The sequence below is a fragment of the Columba livia genome, chromosome Z, assembly GCF_036013475.1.
Source record: "Columba livia isolate bColLiv1 breed racing homer chromosome Z, bColLiv1.pat.W.v2, whole genome shotgun sequence".
NCBI classification, from domain to species: domain Eukaryota; kingdom Metazoa; phylum Chordata; class Aves; order Columbiformes; family Columbidae; genus Columba; species Columba livia.
Genome location: NC_088642.1, coordinates 48,285,168 through 48,300,441, shown reverse-complemented (window position 1 = coordinate 48,300,441; position 15,274 = coordinate 48,285,168). Strand labels below are relative to the sequence as shown.

The 15,274-nt window shown below is 44.8% G+C and overlaps 1 protein-coding gene across 1 annotated transcript in view; it reads right to left on the bottom strand.

The window, feature by feature from the left end:
- Positions 1 to 14,619, bottom strand: part of SPTLC1 (serine palmitoyltransferase long chain base subunit 1) — a 39,626-nt gene extending 25,007 nt beyond the window's left edge. Inside the window, exons 1-3 of the mRNA XM_065045729.1 lie at positions 14,464 to 14,619; positions 12,640 to 12,747; positions 542 to 636 (exon numbers count right to left, since the gene is read on the bottom strand). Of these exons, the coding sequence (XP_064901801.1) occupies positions 542 to 636; positions 12,640 to 12,747; positions 14,464 to 14,526 (266 nt within the window). The 5' untranslated portion in view covers positions 14,527 to 14,619. The remainder of the gene's footprint in view (positions 1 to 541; positions 637 to 12,639; positions 12,748 to 14,463) is intronic.
- Between the last annotated feature and the right edge of the window lie 655 nt (positions 14,620 to 15,274).

The following is a 15,274-nucleotide window of genomic DNA, read 5'->3' as shown; positions in this document are numbered from 1 at the left end:
AGCATTGTAACACACAAGAAAGTAATGCTGAGCCATAATTTCCTCAAAAAACAACTTTGCCACCAAGCATCTCCACTCCTGATTGGCCAAAGAGAAACAACTTTTCATGAATTGCCAAGTGGCTGGCCACAGTACCAGTTTCTTCTGAAGTAATTCGTGATGATACAGTTTTCCCCCAACCTATACATAGAAGGTCGTAACCATTTTGGGGGGCTACATATTCAGAAAAATGACACAAATTGCTACTAAACAATCGAGAGCCATAATGAAGGCAAAGTTATAGTGCCCCTCTTCGCACCCCAAAATTAAAAAAAAAGATTACAACATTTAAAGAAAGACTTTCTTAATAAGGTAGTCTTGATGATGTTGTAAAACCCAGACCATCTCTTCAGTGGCCAATTCAGTCCTGCTGTCCAAAAATGCAATTCATTTATGAAAGGTTTTAAGGACACGGAAATGCTTAGTACAAAATACACTTAAAAATAGAGATATCAAGTATTTCAGTTGAAATGAAAACAAGATTTGTTTTGGTTACATTTACCCTGAAACAACATTGTAGTTGAGAGCTGGATGATCTTTTGGTACAGGAGATACAAGAGGTTCTGGCTGCCATTCTTCAATCAACTCTTCTTTTTCCTGAACAGGAGATAAGAAATACTGCTCAAAAAGGATTTCCATTAGAAAAGAAATTTTTTTGCTAATAACCAGTTAGTAATAGTTGTATAAGAAATTATGTATGCTAATAGGTATCACCTTTCTGAGACACTTAGAATTTATATTATCTCTGTATGTTCAACTGAGGGTATTTGAATTCTTCAAAGGGGAAAGGGATATAAAGATAGCCCGGCCCAGCATTAAAGATCTCATATGATGATCAAGAGAAGAGATAGTAACGTGGTGTCCCTGCCAAGGTTTATCAATACTATTTCACTCAATCTATTAATTATTAAAATCTTCCCCTACAGTCTATGTAACTGAATATGAATTACATAATAATTGAATATAAACTGCCTCACTTTACATTCTTAAGTCTTCAACAGTGCTGTTCAAACAACCGTGGCATTAAAATACTTGGCAAAGTAACACACATGTGAGCAGGACACAATGGAGAAAAACTGCCAAATGCTTGCAACTACTAAATCACTTATCTGACACCTAACCATGGAGGAATACTGAATGTACATTCATTTTCAAAGTGCTTAAAACTATTTGGAAAACCTCAGCTAGATGATTTTCCAAAGGACATACAGTGGACCAGCGTAACCGGTGCATTAGACTAGTTTCACACAAATTAGCAACCACTCAGGCAAATCACCAACATCATCCTTCATACCATGAAAGCAGAACTTTTCCAGAGGATTATTTACTAACACAGCAAGACATATCTGATAATGTATTTGTTAACAGACTACCTTGGAATGGTATGAATACAATGGGTTTTTATTGTCTATTATTTCAAAAAGCAGTAGAAGTTTTAAGGCTACTTATTTCAATACCAAAATATAAATTCAGCAATCATGTTTTGAAAACACCACAGAAATACATTTTTCCGTTTTTGCTTTTTTTCCAAACACACTTTTCAAAGCCTTTGACATCAAAACCAAATTAAGATATGAAAAAATTACCTACACACAACAATACAATTAGTCTCCTGCATTTTCATAGTTTTCCTTTTACTAAGCTAATTAATAACTTTGTTTCCAGGTATTTCCAAAACATTAATTAATATCTCAGGAACTCCACAGAGGTCTATTTCAAAAAAACGAAAGGAAATTTCAATAGTCCTGTATTTCATAAAATACAACTTTTATACAAGCATAGTCACTTGTGTTTCTAATATTTTGCAGAGGTTCTTTAAATACCTTTTAATTGAACTTTCTCATGTTAAACTTCCTACTGAAATTTAACCCATGGGACATATCTTTCAAAAGAAACAAAATGCCATTAATATGTGCAACAGAGCTGAATTTATCCAGTATTTTGAAGTGGCTCCACTTATGTTAGAAAATGTGCTTACTTTCTTTAGCCACCACAGGACAGACCCCAGCTGGAGCCTTGTACACAACTGTGCATATATCGAAATGCTATGCAACATACATACTACTACATGTGCTACATTAAACTAAGGGGTTTTATTAATTTATCCTGTAATAGTGCCATCTTGTAGAAGATCTAATAGCATATTTCAATGCTTCAATTAAAAAAATCCAAGCGGATACTGAGGACCAGAGAACAGAACAATAATAAATTAAGCTTGTGTAAATACTATTGACTATGATTCATTGCTGCATTCTATTATCAACCCTCATGTTTGACATGACTCAGCAAATATCTCAAGAACCCTACAGGAAAAGATTTCCAGATGATGCACTCTATCAAGATGAATATGTACTGCAGTACCAAATGGTGGAAAAGGAGCACACAAAGTCAGTTTTCTCTCAGAGCAGAACCATAACCCTCTATGTTAAACTCCATGGATCCAAGAAAGAGAGTAGCTATTCCATCCTTGTCTCAGAACAGGTACTAGTATGCATCTCAATCCTGTGTTTCTATTCGAAAAACAAAATCAAATATGTAATTTACGACTAAGTGTGCTGACCCACATCACCACAAGCCAGCAGCTGCTACAGTACAGTCCTCTCCCAGACACATACATGTTCCTGTTCCTTGTGTTGAGATAGGCAGTTACAAAACCAGGCAATAACCTTGTTCAGAAAAACGATCAAGATGAAAACTAACTCAGCAAAAGCAGGATGGATATACAACAAAGTAGTTCCAACCTAGACTGGCTGATGGTACTGAGAAACCATATCCTGAGTTACCATTGCCCAGTAGTATCTTACACCTTCTCACGGGAGTTCAGAAAGACTTCTAAAGACTTCTGAAAATCAGAAAGTAGGATTTACACTCATGCAACCTTCTCTCTGTTCCTATGATAGTTGTGTTGAAATGCCCCACATCCCTGACGGATGGAGCAGCTCGCACCAATCATCTTGTGTTCATTTTAGAGCACAGGGTGGGGTTTTTTGTTTGTTTTGGTTGTTCTTTTTTTCCTTTGATGAGAAAGTAGAATAAATCAGGTGAGAAGTGGTACAGCCTGTCAGTTATGGAAGGATAAATAAGGAAAGCATTAGATGACATCAAATGCCTAAAAGGAAAGGACTTGAGAAGAATGGTGTTTCTTCTGTTTAAAACCTTAATGCAAAGAACACTTGAACAGCTTTTACACAACATAGTTCAAAGGCAGAGTAGGCAACATAACATACCTTTTCTTCAAAGATGGCAGAACTAAATCTGTGCAAGTATGTACTCCGCTTTTTCATTTACATCTAATTTTTTGAACTAAGGGTACAAAAATACCACTAAGCAGCTTAGCAATCGATACACAAATTCAACTGAAATATTTTTTCCACAGAGTCTAGTAGAAAGAAAAATATTATTTATAGAAGGACCCTGTTTATCTACAATAAATGAAGACAGTACAACTGCAGTTGAGATCTGTGAACATAACGATAATGAGCAATACCTAATTAGTACTTCTCTCTCCCATTTGTACTAAGTTGCAAGAAGTTTCCAACCTTTCCTTTGAAATGTTTGTAGCACACAAACTAACAGCAGAGGTGCCAAGCCACAGATGAGACGTAGCAACATCCTGATGCTTTTCTTACTACAAAATATGATCTACAGGAGAAGACTAATTCTCATTTCAAACAATACTGTTTTACTAATTCTAGCTCACATTCATTCTCCTCATCTGTTACATGGCATTTTGCTTTTTCATGGACAGAGGAACATAAACAACAAACACATCTTATGTCTCCTGTTTCCACATATAGTTAGCACAGGCAGTAGTTTACCAAAAGCTTCTATTATAGAAGTTCCCTCATTATGGTGGGGGATTAGAGATGTTGGTGATTAAAATGAGTACAAATCTCAACCTAAAACAGGCATCCACACTGCAGATGGGACAGTCCACGCCCTTTCCTCCTTCCATTCACCAAATATCTTAGTACACTGGTCCATCCTGATGATGGTTCATGACCATCTTCCTCTGACCAAAAAGACAGAGCAGAGGCAGGCTTTCGCACAGTGACCCCACATCCAAAACAGCACTTCTATCTTCTGCCTTCCGAAGAGGCACCAAATTTCAGAACAATAATATTAATTGTCAAACTGTCAGTCAGCTGATCAGAGCCAGCCCAGCGAGAGCCGGAGCCGGCGGGGTTCAGCCGACCACGAGGTTCAGCCAAGATTAGGAAGCTCAGAGGCAAACACACAGGGACAGCGTGATTCCCGGCGAGTCCCGATCCCCGCAGCCCCGGCAGCCATTGCGAGAGAGCGGCTGACGTGGCGGGGGGCGTTCCCACGGTGACGGCGACCACACCCCCTCCCCTTGCCTTGAAAAAGCCTTTGGGAGGGCAGCGACTAGTGTCTGCACCAGGTGCAGAGAGGAGCAACCAGCTTGTGTAGTGGGTGAGTCCCACCCACACTGTGCTGCAGCAGCAGTGGTGGTAGCTTGTGTAGCAGGGTGCAGAGAGCACTTGTCGCTTGTGAGCCCCTCTAACTTATTGCCAGCATCCCAGAGTGCTGACGACCATGGTCGCCTCCAGGAGGAGAGCTTGTCTCAAACAGACTGTGGCTACGCAGACTGAGGAGGTTCTGTCCCGAACGGTGGCTGTTCAGGTCTCCAGCTGCAGGGAGTGCCAGAGCCTGCTGCTGCCGGGGGAGGGAGGCCAGCACTCCACCTGTGTGAGGTGTGAGCAGGTGCAAGACCTGCTCGACATGGCTGTGAAACTTAAGGAGGAGGTTGAGACACTGAGGACCATCAGGGAGTGTGAAAGGGAGATCCACTGGTGGAGTAACACCCTGACGTGCCAGTCGGAAAGGTCCCAGGGAGGTACCCCCCAAAAGGAGATGGACCTCCTGCTCTCTCGGACAGAGGCGGAAGTCCTGCGACGGCCCCACCCTTGTTGCTGTTTGGCAGAGGTAGGGGACCTAAAAGACGACGAAGGTTGGAAGTATTCCGGTTCGGCGTCATGGGCAGCCCCCCTCCCTGCCTGCTTTGTCTCCCCAGGTGCCCCTCCGTAACAGGTTTGAGGCCCTGGATCTTGAAGAAGAGGTAGTTGAAGAGGTGGTGCCAAGCCTGCCTACAAGATCACATAGGAAGAGGCAGTTGACTTCACAACTTAAGACTGCCTCTGATAAGAAAGAAGGGTGATTGTAATAGGAAATTCCCTTCTGAAAGGAACAGAGGGCCCAATATGCAGAGTTGACCCCCATCTTAGGGAAGTTTGTCGTTTACCTGGAGCCCGAATCAAGGATATCGCTAGAGAGCTCCCCAAACTGGTGCACCCGACAGACTACTACCCGCTGCTGGTCTTCCAGACAGATGGGGAGAAACCTGCTTCCCGTAGTCTGAGGGGAATGAGGACAGATTTCAAGGTCTTGAGAAGGATGGCGAAAGACTCAGGGGCTCAAGTGATCTTCTCTTCACTCCTTCCATCTTCAAGGGACGATGTGGGATGGAATAGGAAAATTCAGTCTCTAAATGGTTGGCTCCAAGACTGATGCTACAGGCAGGGCTTTGGATTTTTTTATAATCGTTGGTTTTATAAGACTCCAGTCCGGACAGTGTCACACGGGAGAGGTTTATCTCACAGGGGCAAAAGGATGCTGGGGCAGGAATTAGCTGGGCTCATTTGGAGAGCTTTAAACTAGGCTCGAAGGGGGATGGGGTTGTAGCTGGGCTTGTCCCAGTGGGGCAGCATTCTAAAACTGATGAGGACCGGGTGGCCTCCTATGCCCCTAGGGAGAAATTGGTGTGCTCTGCTCGCTCCCTGAAATGCCTGTACACCAATGCGCGCAGCACGGGGAATAAGCAGGAGGAGTTAGAATCCTGTGTTCGGTCGGGAGATTATGATCTGGTGGCAATTACAGAAACATGGTGGGACAGTTCACATGACTGGAACGTGGTCATGGATGGCTATGCCCTTTTCAGGAAAGACAGGCCAGCCAGGCGTGGTGGTGGAGTTGCTCTCTATGTGAGAGAGCAACTACAATGTACTAAATTCTGCCCCGGAGTGGATGAGGAGCGAGTTGAGAGTGTATGGGTCAGGATCAAGGGGCAGGCTGGCAGGGGTGACACTGTTGTGGGCGTCTGTTACAGGCCACCAGATCAGGCTGAGGAAGTTGATGAGGCCTTCTATGGGCAGCTGAGAGTGGCCTCACAGTCACAGGCCCTGGTTGTTGTGGGGGATTTTAACTTCCCTGATGTTTGCTGGAAGGACCATTCAGCCAGCCAGCCACAGTCCAGGAGGTTCCTCCAGTGCATTGATGATAACTTCCTCATGCAGATGGTGGAGGAGCCGACTAGGAGAGGTGCACTGCTGGATCTCATCCTCACTAACAAGGAGGGTCTGGTCGAAGCAGTAAAGGTTGAGGACTGCCTGGGTTGCAGTGACCACGAGATGGTGGAGTTCAGCATCTTGGGTGGCAGGAACAGAATAGCAAGTAGAACTGCAACCCTGGACTTTAGCAGGGCTAACTTTGGCCTTTTCAAGCAATTGCTGGGGGAAATCCCATGGGCAAGACTGCTTGAAGGAAAAGGGGCCCAAGACAGCTGGATTGCATTCAGAGATTGCTTCTTCCACGCTCAGGATCAGAGCATCCCCACACGCAGGAAGTCAAGGAAGGGAGCCAGGAGGCCTGCGTGTTTGAATAGGGATCTGTTGGGTATGCCTAAGCAGAAGAGGAGAGTTTACAGGTCATGGAAGCAGGGGCTGGCCACTTGGGAAGAATATAAGGCTGCTGTTAGAGGATGTAGGAAGGCAGCTAGGATAGCCAAGGCCTCCTTAGAATTACAGCTGGTGAGAGGGGTCAAGGACAGCAAAAAGAACTTTTTCAAATACATAGCAGATAAAACTAATACCAGAGGCAATGTAGGCCCACTGATGAATGGGGTGGGTGCCCTGGTGGCAGAAGATACAGAGAAGGCAGAATTACTGAATGCCTTCTTTGTCTCTGTCTACTCTGCCGGAGGCTGTCCTGGGGAGCCCTGTACCCCTGAGACCCTGGATGAAGCCAGGTCAATGGAAGAGTTTGCTTTAGTCGATGAGGACTGGGTTAGGGAGCAATTAAATAGTCTGGACATCCATAAATCCATGGGTCCAGATGGGATGCATCCGTGGGTGCTGAGGGAGCTGGCTGAAGTCATTGCTGGACCGCTCTCCATCATCTTTGCCAAGTCTTGGGAAACGGGAGTGGTGCCCGAAGATTGGAGGAGAGCAAATGTCACTCCAGTCTTCAAAAAGGGCAAGAAGGAGGACCCGGGTAATTATAGACCGGTCAGCCTCACCTCTGTCCCTGGGAAAGTAATGGAACAGCTTATCCTTGGTGCCATCTCAAGGCATATCAAGGATAAGAGGGTTATTAGGGGCAGTCAGCATGGCTTTACCAAGGGTAAGTCAAGCTTGACCAACCTCATAGCCTTTTATGAGAATGTAACAAGGTGGATGGATGATGGCAGAGCGGTGGATGTGGTCTACCTTGACTTCAGTAAAGCCTTTGACACAGTCTCCCACAGCATCCTCACAGCTAAGTTGAGGAGGTGTGGTCTGGACAATAGAGTAGTGAGGTGGGTTGCAAACTGGCTTAAGGAGAGAGGCCAGAGAGTGGTAGTCAATGGTGCGGAGTCTAGTTGGAGGCCAGTATCTAGTGGAGTGCCTCAGGGGTCAGTACTGGGGACAATATTATTCAATATATTGTTTAACGATTTAGACGAGGGAATTGAGTGTACTATCAGCAAGTTTGCTGATGACACTAAGCTGGGAGGTGTGGCTGACACACCAGAAGGCTGTGCTGCCGTCCAGCAGGACCTGGACAGGCTGGAGAGTTGGGCGGGGAATAACCTAATGAAATTTAACAAGGGAAAGTGTAGAGTCCTGCATCTGGGCAGGAACAACCCCAGGTTCCAGTATAGGTTGGGAAATTACATATTAGAGAGCAGTGTAGAGGAAAGGGACCTGGGGGTCCTGGTGGACAACAGGATGACCATGAGCCAGCACTGTGCCCTTGTGGCCAGGAAGGCCAATGGCATCCTGGGGTGTATTAGAAGGGGAGTGGTTAGTAGATAAAGAGAGGTTCTCCTTCCCCTCTACTCCGCCCTGGTGAGACCACATCGGGAATATTGGGTCCAGTTCTGGGCCCCTCAGTTCAAGAAGGACAGGGAACTGCTGGAGAGGGTCCAGTGTAGGGCAACAAAGATGATTAAGGGAGTGGAGCACCCCCCTCATGAAGAAAGGCTGAGGGAGCTGGGTCTCTTTAGTTTGGAGAAGAGGAGACTGAGGGGGGACCTCATTAATGTTTATAAATATATAAAGGGTGAGTGCCATGAGGATGGAGCCAGGCTCTTCTCGGTGGCAAACAATGATAGGACAAGGGGTAATGGGATCAAGCTGGAACACAAGAGGTTCCGCTTAAATTTGAGAAAAAACTTCTTCTTAGTAAGGGTGACAGAGCACTGGAACAGGCTGCCCAGGGAGGTTGTGGAGTCTCCTTCTCTGGAGACATTCAAAACCCACATGGACGTGTTCCTGTGCGACCTCACCTAGGCGTTCCTGCTCCAGCAGGGGGATTGGACTAGATGATCTTTTGAGGTCCCTTCCAATCCCAAACATACTGTGATACTGTGATACACAGAGAAACCAGATTTTAATTCGCAATGTAACATCATAAATATGTAGTTGATTCTCTTGTTTCTCCTCAGTTCAAGCTACTGGAAATATCCACTTGATGAAAGCAATTAACTCAAAACTTTCCACTTCCACTCTCTTGGGCTGTAACGTAAATGAACTCATTTCTCAGCTCTTCCTCTTTCCCTTTTACTTATAAAATATTTATATTTTTAATTTATATGAACACAAATATTAAATAAAATACGCATGTCAATATAAAATTTCTAAAATTTCTATAAAATATATAAGCATTTTAAATATATTAAGCTAAATATATACACACATATATATAAATAAAATTGCTTTAGGTGGTTATATTTTGCTGGTTCTGGTTTTTACTTTTTAAATGCCAGATACCTTGGGTAAGAGAAGCACTTCAGTATAAACACATCGAACCGAAATTATTTAAATAAGTTGCATTGCTGACCCTGGCTTTTTAGAAAAGTCAGCAATTATGTTCAAGAAGATAGTTCTTGGCTAGCACTAGTGCTTTGAAGCAGTGTCACACATGCATCTGTGTCAATACCCAAAGATTAATTATATTTTTTACTTGCTGGTTGTCAAGTAAAAGGTTTTTAATTTCACAGTAGTTATAGAATCACATATCAGCACGGCACAAACTGGCACAAACAATGGGCATGCTAGTTAGAAATTTCTCTCTTTCAAGCTATGCTAATACTTAAGAGAATCTTCACCTACATAGGGAGTCTTAACTCAAAGTGACTTAAAATCTTTATAAGAACAGACAACATCTCCTCTTCCCTATATAAGATTGATCTCTCAAGGCTACTCCTGCCAGAGAGAGTTCTTGTGGCCTACAGTAGTTCACAGTCATGCATTAAACACTTGTCTCTGACAGGAACTTTTCAGCTTCCTGACTAAAATTGCTGTAATAGAACTGCTCCCACGCTATTACTGCAGTGAAAATTCTAAAAACAAAGAAAACAACTATTACTCCCATCCACAAATGGTGAGATGTGTCTCCTAGTAAGACTTCGGCAATTTTGAGAGAAAAGCTCAGTATCTTTTACTGCAGAGCAAAAGACACACACATCTGGAGGGCACCCTGCTTTCACACAAATGGGTGTTAGCTGCAGAGAAAGACTGTGGCCAAATGATGCCATGCAACCTCCCATAGCCCACTGCGGTCCGCAGTGGCACTTTGCCGCTTTACATAGATTTTATTTTGGGTGAAAAGCCCACACAAATCTGTATGTCTAGCACCCTGTCTGGCAACAGACTTATTTGTACTTCCCAAAATCCCAACCATCATGAACTCAGAGTCACAGAGAAGTATTCCACCTTTTTAGTTAATGATTTAGGAGTTCTCATTATTTTAGTAATAGAACCAATAAGAATAGATACAAACACTGTTAAAGGATGACAGACAGTTGAAAGCTGATTCCTGCACTAGATTTTACAGCACTCTTGCATACGTTTGACTAAACCCAGAAGCCACCTTTAGGGTGGATTTCTTCACTCTTCTAGAAGTATGACTCCTAAGTGGACTGGGTTGCACAATATCTCATCTACCTCTGGTTCCTCAGGACAGACTGGTCCTGACAGATCACATTAAAATGGCTGTATAGTAGTGGTATTCTTCAGCTCTGGTCTGGCAGCATCCCCAACAATAATTCACAGAGAAGCTCCAAGTATCATGAGTGGCTGACATAAAGGCAGCCTGAGCTGGCCTATCTCCAGTGTCTGTACCTGAGCAACCCAGTATTTCTTTCTGGTGTACCACAGCATGAATAAAACTGGAACAAATCAGAAGGCAAATCAGTAGTGTCCACACTGAACAGCTGGCATGTTATGACATGCAGCTCAACACGCACACAGAAGCCTGGCTGTGTGTGATCTCGTGTGGTACGAAACAGACTGTACTGTATTCTTCACAGCAGCTCATACAGGTCTGTGTTTTAGATCTGTGACCAAAACAATGCTGATAACACACTAATGTTATAGTTCTTGCTGAGCAGTGTTTGGACAGTGTTAAGGCCTTCTGCTTCTCACTTGGCCCCAACAGTGAATAGACTGGAGGGTGCACAAGAATCTGGGAGGGGACACAACCAGGCAGATGACCTCAACTAACCAAAGAGATATTCCATATCATACAATGTCATGCTCAATCAGGCAGTGTCCCAGGATCCACGTCCCTGCTTCCACCACCTGTGCATTTCCATCTTGCCCTTTAGTTTGACCAGCAGGTCTCCACTCAGCCATGCCGGCTTCTTGCCCACCTCACCTGATTTCTTATGCCTGGGATCGAGAGCTCTTGTGCTCAATGGAAAACATCCTTAAAAATCGGCCAGCTCTGTTCTGCTCCCTTGTCCCTGAGGGCAGTTTCCCAGGGGATCCTGCTGACTAACTCCTTGAAGAGCAAGGCTTTACTAAAAGTTGGCCAACTAAAAGTTGGCTTTACTAAAATCCAGGGTTCTAACTTTACTTTCCTCTTCACCTGTCCCACATCCCTCAGGCAAACTCCATGAGCGTGTGATCACTGCAACCCAGGCTGTCTCCAATCTTGATGTCATAGATTAGCTCATTTGCATTGGTGACCATCAGGTTCAGTATCATGTCCCTGCTGGTAGGGCTGTCTATTTATTACCTGGCTCAAGAAGTTTTCTTCAATGTACTCCAGGAGGCTCCTCTATTGCCTACAGCTCATCATGCTACTTTTCCAGCGGATGTCAGGGTGGTTGAAATCCCCCAGTAGGACAAGAGCCTGCTAGCCCAATGCCTCCTGTTGCTAGAGATGCCTCCTGTAGATGGAAAGTACTTCCAAACGTACTTCCAAAGTAAGAGTAGTCCAAAAAGAGGATACTGCCTGCAGATTAGCTCACACCTACAGCTTTGTGCCTCCAGACCCTGCATCCTGTTCACTGATTTTGAAACATATTACATTGAGCTCACATCCTTAACATGTATCCTCAGCGAGAGTAAGATCAAAAGCATGCAAGCATGATATAGATGGGAAATACAAGGTAAAATAAAATACCTATAAATCTATTTCAGAAACTTCCCCAGTACCATGAAGAAATTCTAGTGGTTTAGTCAATTCATAAAGGTTACAATTCCTCTGAAGCTCTAGCAAACTAAGCTTGTTTGTCATACGGGACTTCAGATCATTCAGATCAACTCCTTACATACACAGGCTGGTAGTCACATTGCAATACATTGCTATAGTTCATCTTTGACTGAGAATAATCCATGTGTCCTTGTTTGCCTCACTATTTCACATTCAGAGAGTGCATCCAATCATCCTTTGAATATATCCAATGGCGTCCTCTCACATTATGCAGCAAGCCAAATTATAGACCATGTCTCAGACAAACTAGTCCAGGGACATCTTCAAAACAAACTCTACTCATTCCTGATGGTCTCCAGTCAGAAATCATGGAGAAATTTCAGTCTCCATCAAGAATTACAGCATTCTTTTTTTGAGACAACTACATTGCAAAAGAAGAAAACTGCCACTATAGTACAAAGTCTTCTATAACCTACTTAACACCATAAACTCTCAGAGTTATTACTCACAGATACCACATGTACAGACCGATCATTTTCCTACTCTCTATACTAGTTTTGTTTGTTGGGTTTTTTTTTTAGTGTAGCTTCCATTTTTAAAACAAAGCCATCCATTGAGCAGAGCTTATGTCAGCTTCTCATAGTTAAGCCATCGTGGTCATATCAATTCTTTTATATTTCTCAGACTCTCAATCACGGTGCTATTTTAAAAGCACAAACTGAAGCATTTAAGCAATAAGTAGTTCCTTAGTCCAAAGTAAGCTTACACTTTGAAATCCTAAAAAAATTGGCACGGTTTATTATGCAGCAGTGGTCCAACAGCCAAATATATCAATAGCTATAAACCGTTTCTCTAAAGAAAAGTATTTTTCCACCATACCTTGGGTGTTAGATCAGATCGCTCTTGAAGCTTATACGTCTTTGAGAAAAGAAGTCTGATTATCCATAGGATTAGAATTCCTTCCAAAATGAGATGGTAAGCAGGAGCCTGAAAATAAAAGCATGAAAATAAGTCTATACAGTATTCTATTTGAATCAGTGCAACACTATGCAACAGTTTCTTTTTTGCTAGTTTCACTCAGAAAAAAAGACAAAGCTGATCATCAGCTACTGTGTATTTCCAAATCAGTAAAAATTAAAATTATATGAAAGCGGACTGCTTTGTAACTACTACTTGTAGCTGTTAAATTGAGTTTGAACAGATTTATTCTGTTGTTAATAAAGAAGGCACACTCTAAACTGATAAGCGGCTTTGGTTCCACACATGCACACAAACTGAATATTGAGAGTAAAGGCAGATAAGCCATACGGGTTGCACCAGTACCTGTAAAAGTGGAAAGCTTTCACAACAAGCAGAAGCCACCTGAGAGCTTCAATGTCTGTGTCACCTGTACACATCAACTTCAACCCTTCGTTCTTATAATTTATAGTCCACCAGCATCGAACAGCTACTATAATTTACAAAGAAACCTAATCCTGTCATCATAGCCCATTTTTGTTAGTTTCACAGGCAGTTAGAGCAGGTATAACCCAATACTGTCACAAGAACTAGTTTTGCCCCTGTGTCATTTACTCTCTTGTGTCTACACTGTGGATGTCTACTACTTTTAAAAGACTCAAAGCGCACACATGCTATTGCACTCCCTCTTCAACTCAGTGGAAGAGCTCCCACACATCAACGTATTGTGGTGGGATCTGAACTGCCAACAAAAGTTAAGTGGAATGCACCACATATCCAAAAACTAAAGGAAACTGCACACGTTTTTAAAACCAGTTAGAAGTCCTATGGCATATCCAAATGCAAATGGCAAGTTTCTCAACTGCAGAGTACTTTTCAGTTCACCAAACATATTAAAAATACATACGCATACCATGATACCTAAAGAACACATAGTGCAGTACAGGTCCATACAAACTACTTTCCCATGCTTTTTGGTGCCTACAATTATCCTGAATTCAGTGTACTAGACTGTGCTACCGTCTGCAGTAGGTAAGCACTCCCATAGCTGTACTGCAAACCCTAGTATAAATTCTCAGAAAGTTACAAAGCTTTGCCAAAGGAAGGGTGTAAGCAGACTGTTGATGCAAGAATACTGCTTATCGTCAGGACATCCTTTTTAATGCCATGAAACAAAGCCTGGACACAAACATGTCACGCTGATCCCCTCCAGGAGACAAGTGTAAACATTTAAAAGTTGTTTCTTCCTTTTCAAATAAAACTTGTAAGTTTCAAACCCTGAATGCTGTGAAACTTATTAAGGTTTAATGCTCTGGTATAAAGACTAAATGTAACTTTATGAACTTGAATAGAAAAAAGGTAAGCGTGTGCATCTACTTTTTCGATACACAAACACCGTGCAATGTACTCGTGGTTCCGCGAGTGCGGTGTTAGGCAGGCGGCACTGGTCGAGTTAGCGCAGGGAAGGGACCGCACCGCCTCCCCTGCCACCGAGCGAGGCTGCCCGGCTAACAGCCCCCTGGCAGGCCCGGGCCCACCTTCCCGCTCCCTGCAGCCGCAATCAGCGGCTCACGGGCAGCGGCGTCCCGACACCCGCCAGCCACGGGGCGCCCCGGACCCCGCCCGCCTCGACGCCGCTCGGCCCGGCGGCAGGACCCCTCCGACACGCCCACCCCCTCGCTCCCGGCGACGGCCGCCCCGCGCCGGCGGTCGGGCAGCACCCCGGGCCCGCGGTCCTGGCCGCACCTCGTAGAAGGCCTGCACCATCTCCACCAGCACCCACTGCTGCCCCATGCCCGTCGCCGCCATCGCCGCGCCTGCCCACTTCGGCCTCCGCGCCGCGCCCGCCCACTTCCGCCTCCGCGCCGCGCCCGGGCGTCTCCGCCGCCGCACGCCGGCGTCACGGCCCGAGGGGCCGGCGCACGGCCGCGAGGGAGAGCGCCCCCTCCGGCCCGGCGGAGCGGGGCAGGCGGCACGTTAACGGGCGGAGGGCGGGCTGTGCAGCCTCGCAGCGGCCGGGCGGTGCCGTGCCGGCTTGGCACCGCCACGGAGGGCGCGGGAGGAGGCGCGGGCTTTGGGCCACTTTTCGTAAATTGTGTCACAGTGGTTTCGTGAAACGTCTTTGTTGGCAGCGTGGTCGTCCCGCGGTCCTGCGTGGGGTAACTCCACAGTTGCTGCTCCCAGCCTCACCCAAAACTGCTGCTTGCTCCCGCGGCCCGGTTCGGGGAGCACGGCTGGACTGGGAAGAAGCCCCCTTCAGTGTTAAATAAATGAAATTAGCTATAAATTGAACTTGTGTAAGAAGATGAACTCGGGTGCATCAGTGCGTAGTTCATCACTAAATCTCAGACGTGGCCCTGTTTGTTGAACCTGATGGCGTAGTTTTGGTGTTGCTTTCTCCACACCTCCTGGCTTCTGTCATCGCAGCCGGGCACTCATCAGTACACAGGGTGGTCGCTGCTTCTACACCTGCCTGGTGCCTTCCTTGCTGTAGGCGACAGTTGTTCTGATACTTGGCTAACAAATGGCCAAAGGAACACCAGAGTACAATGGAAAT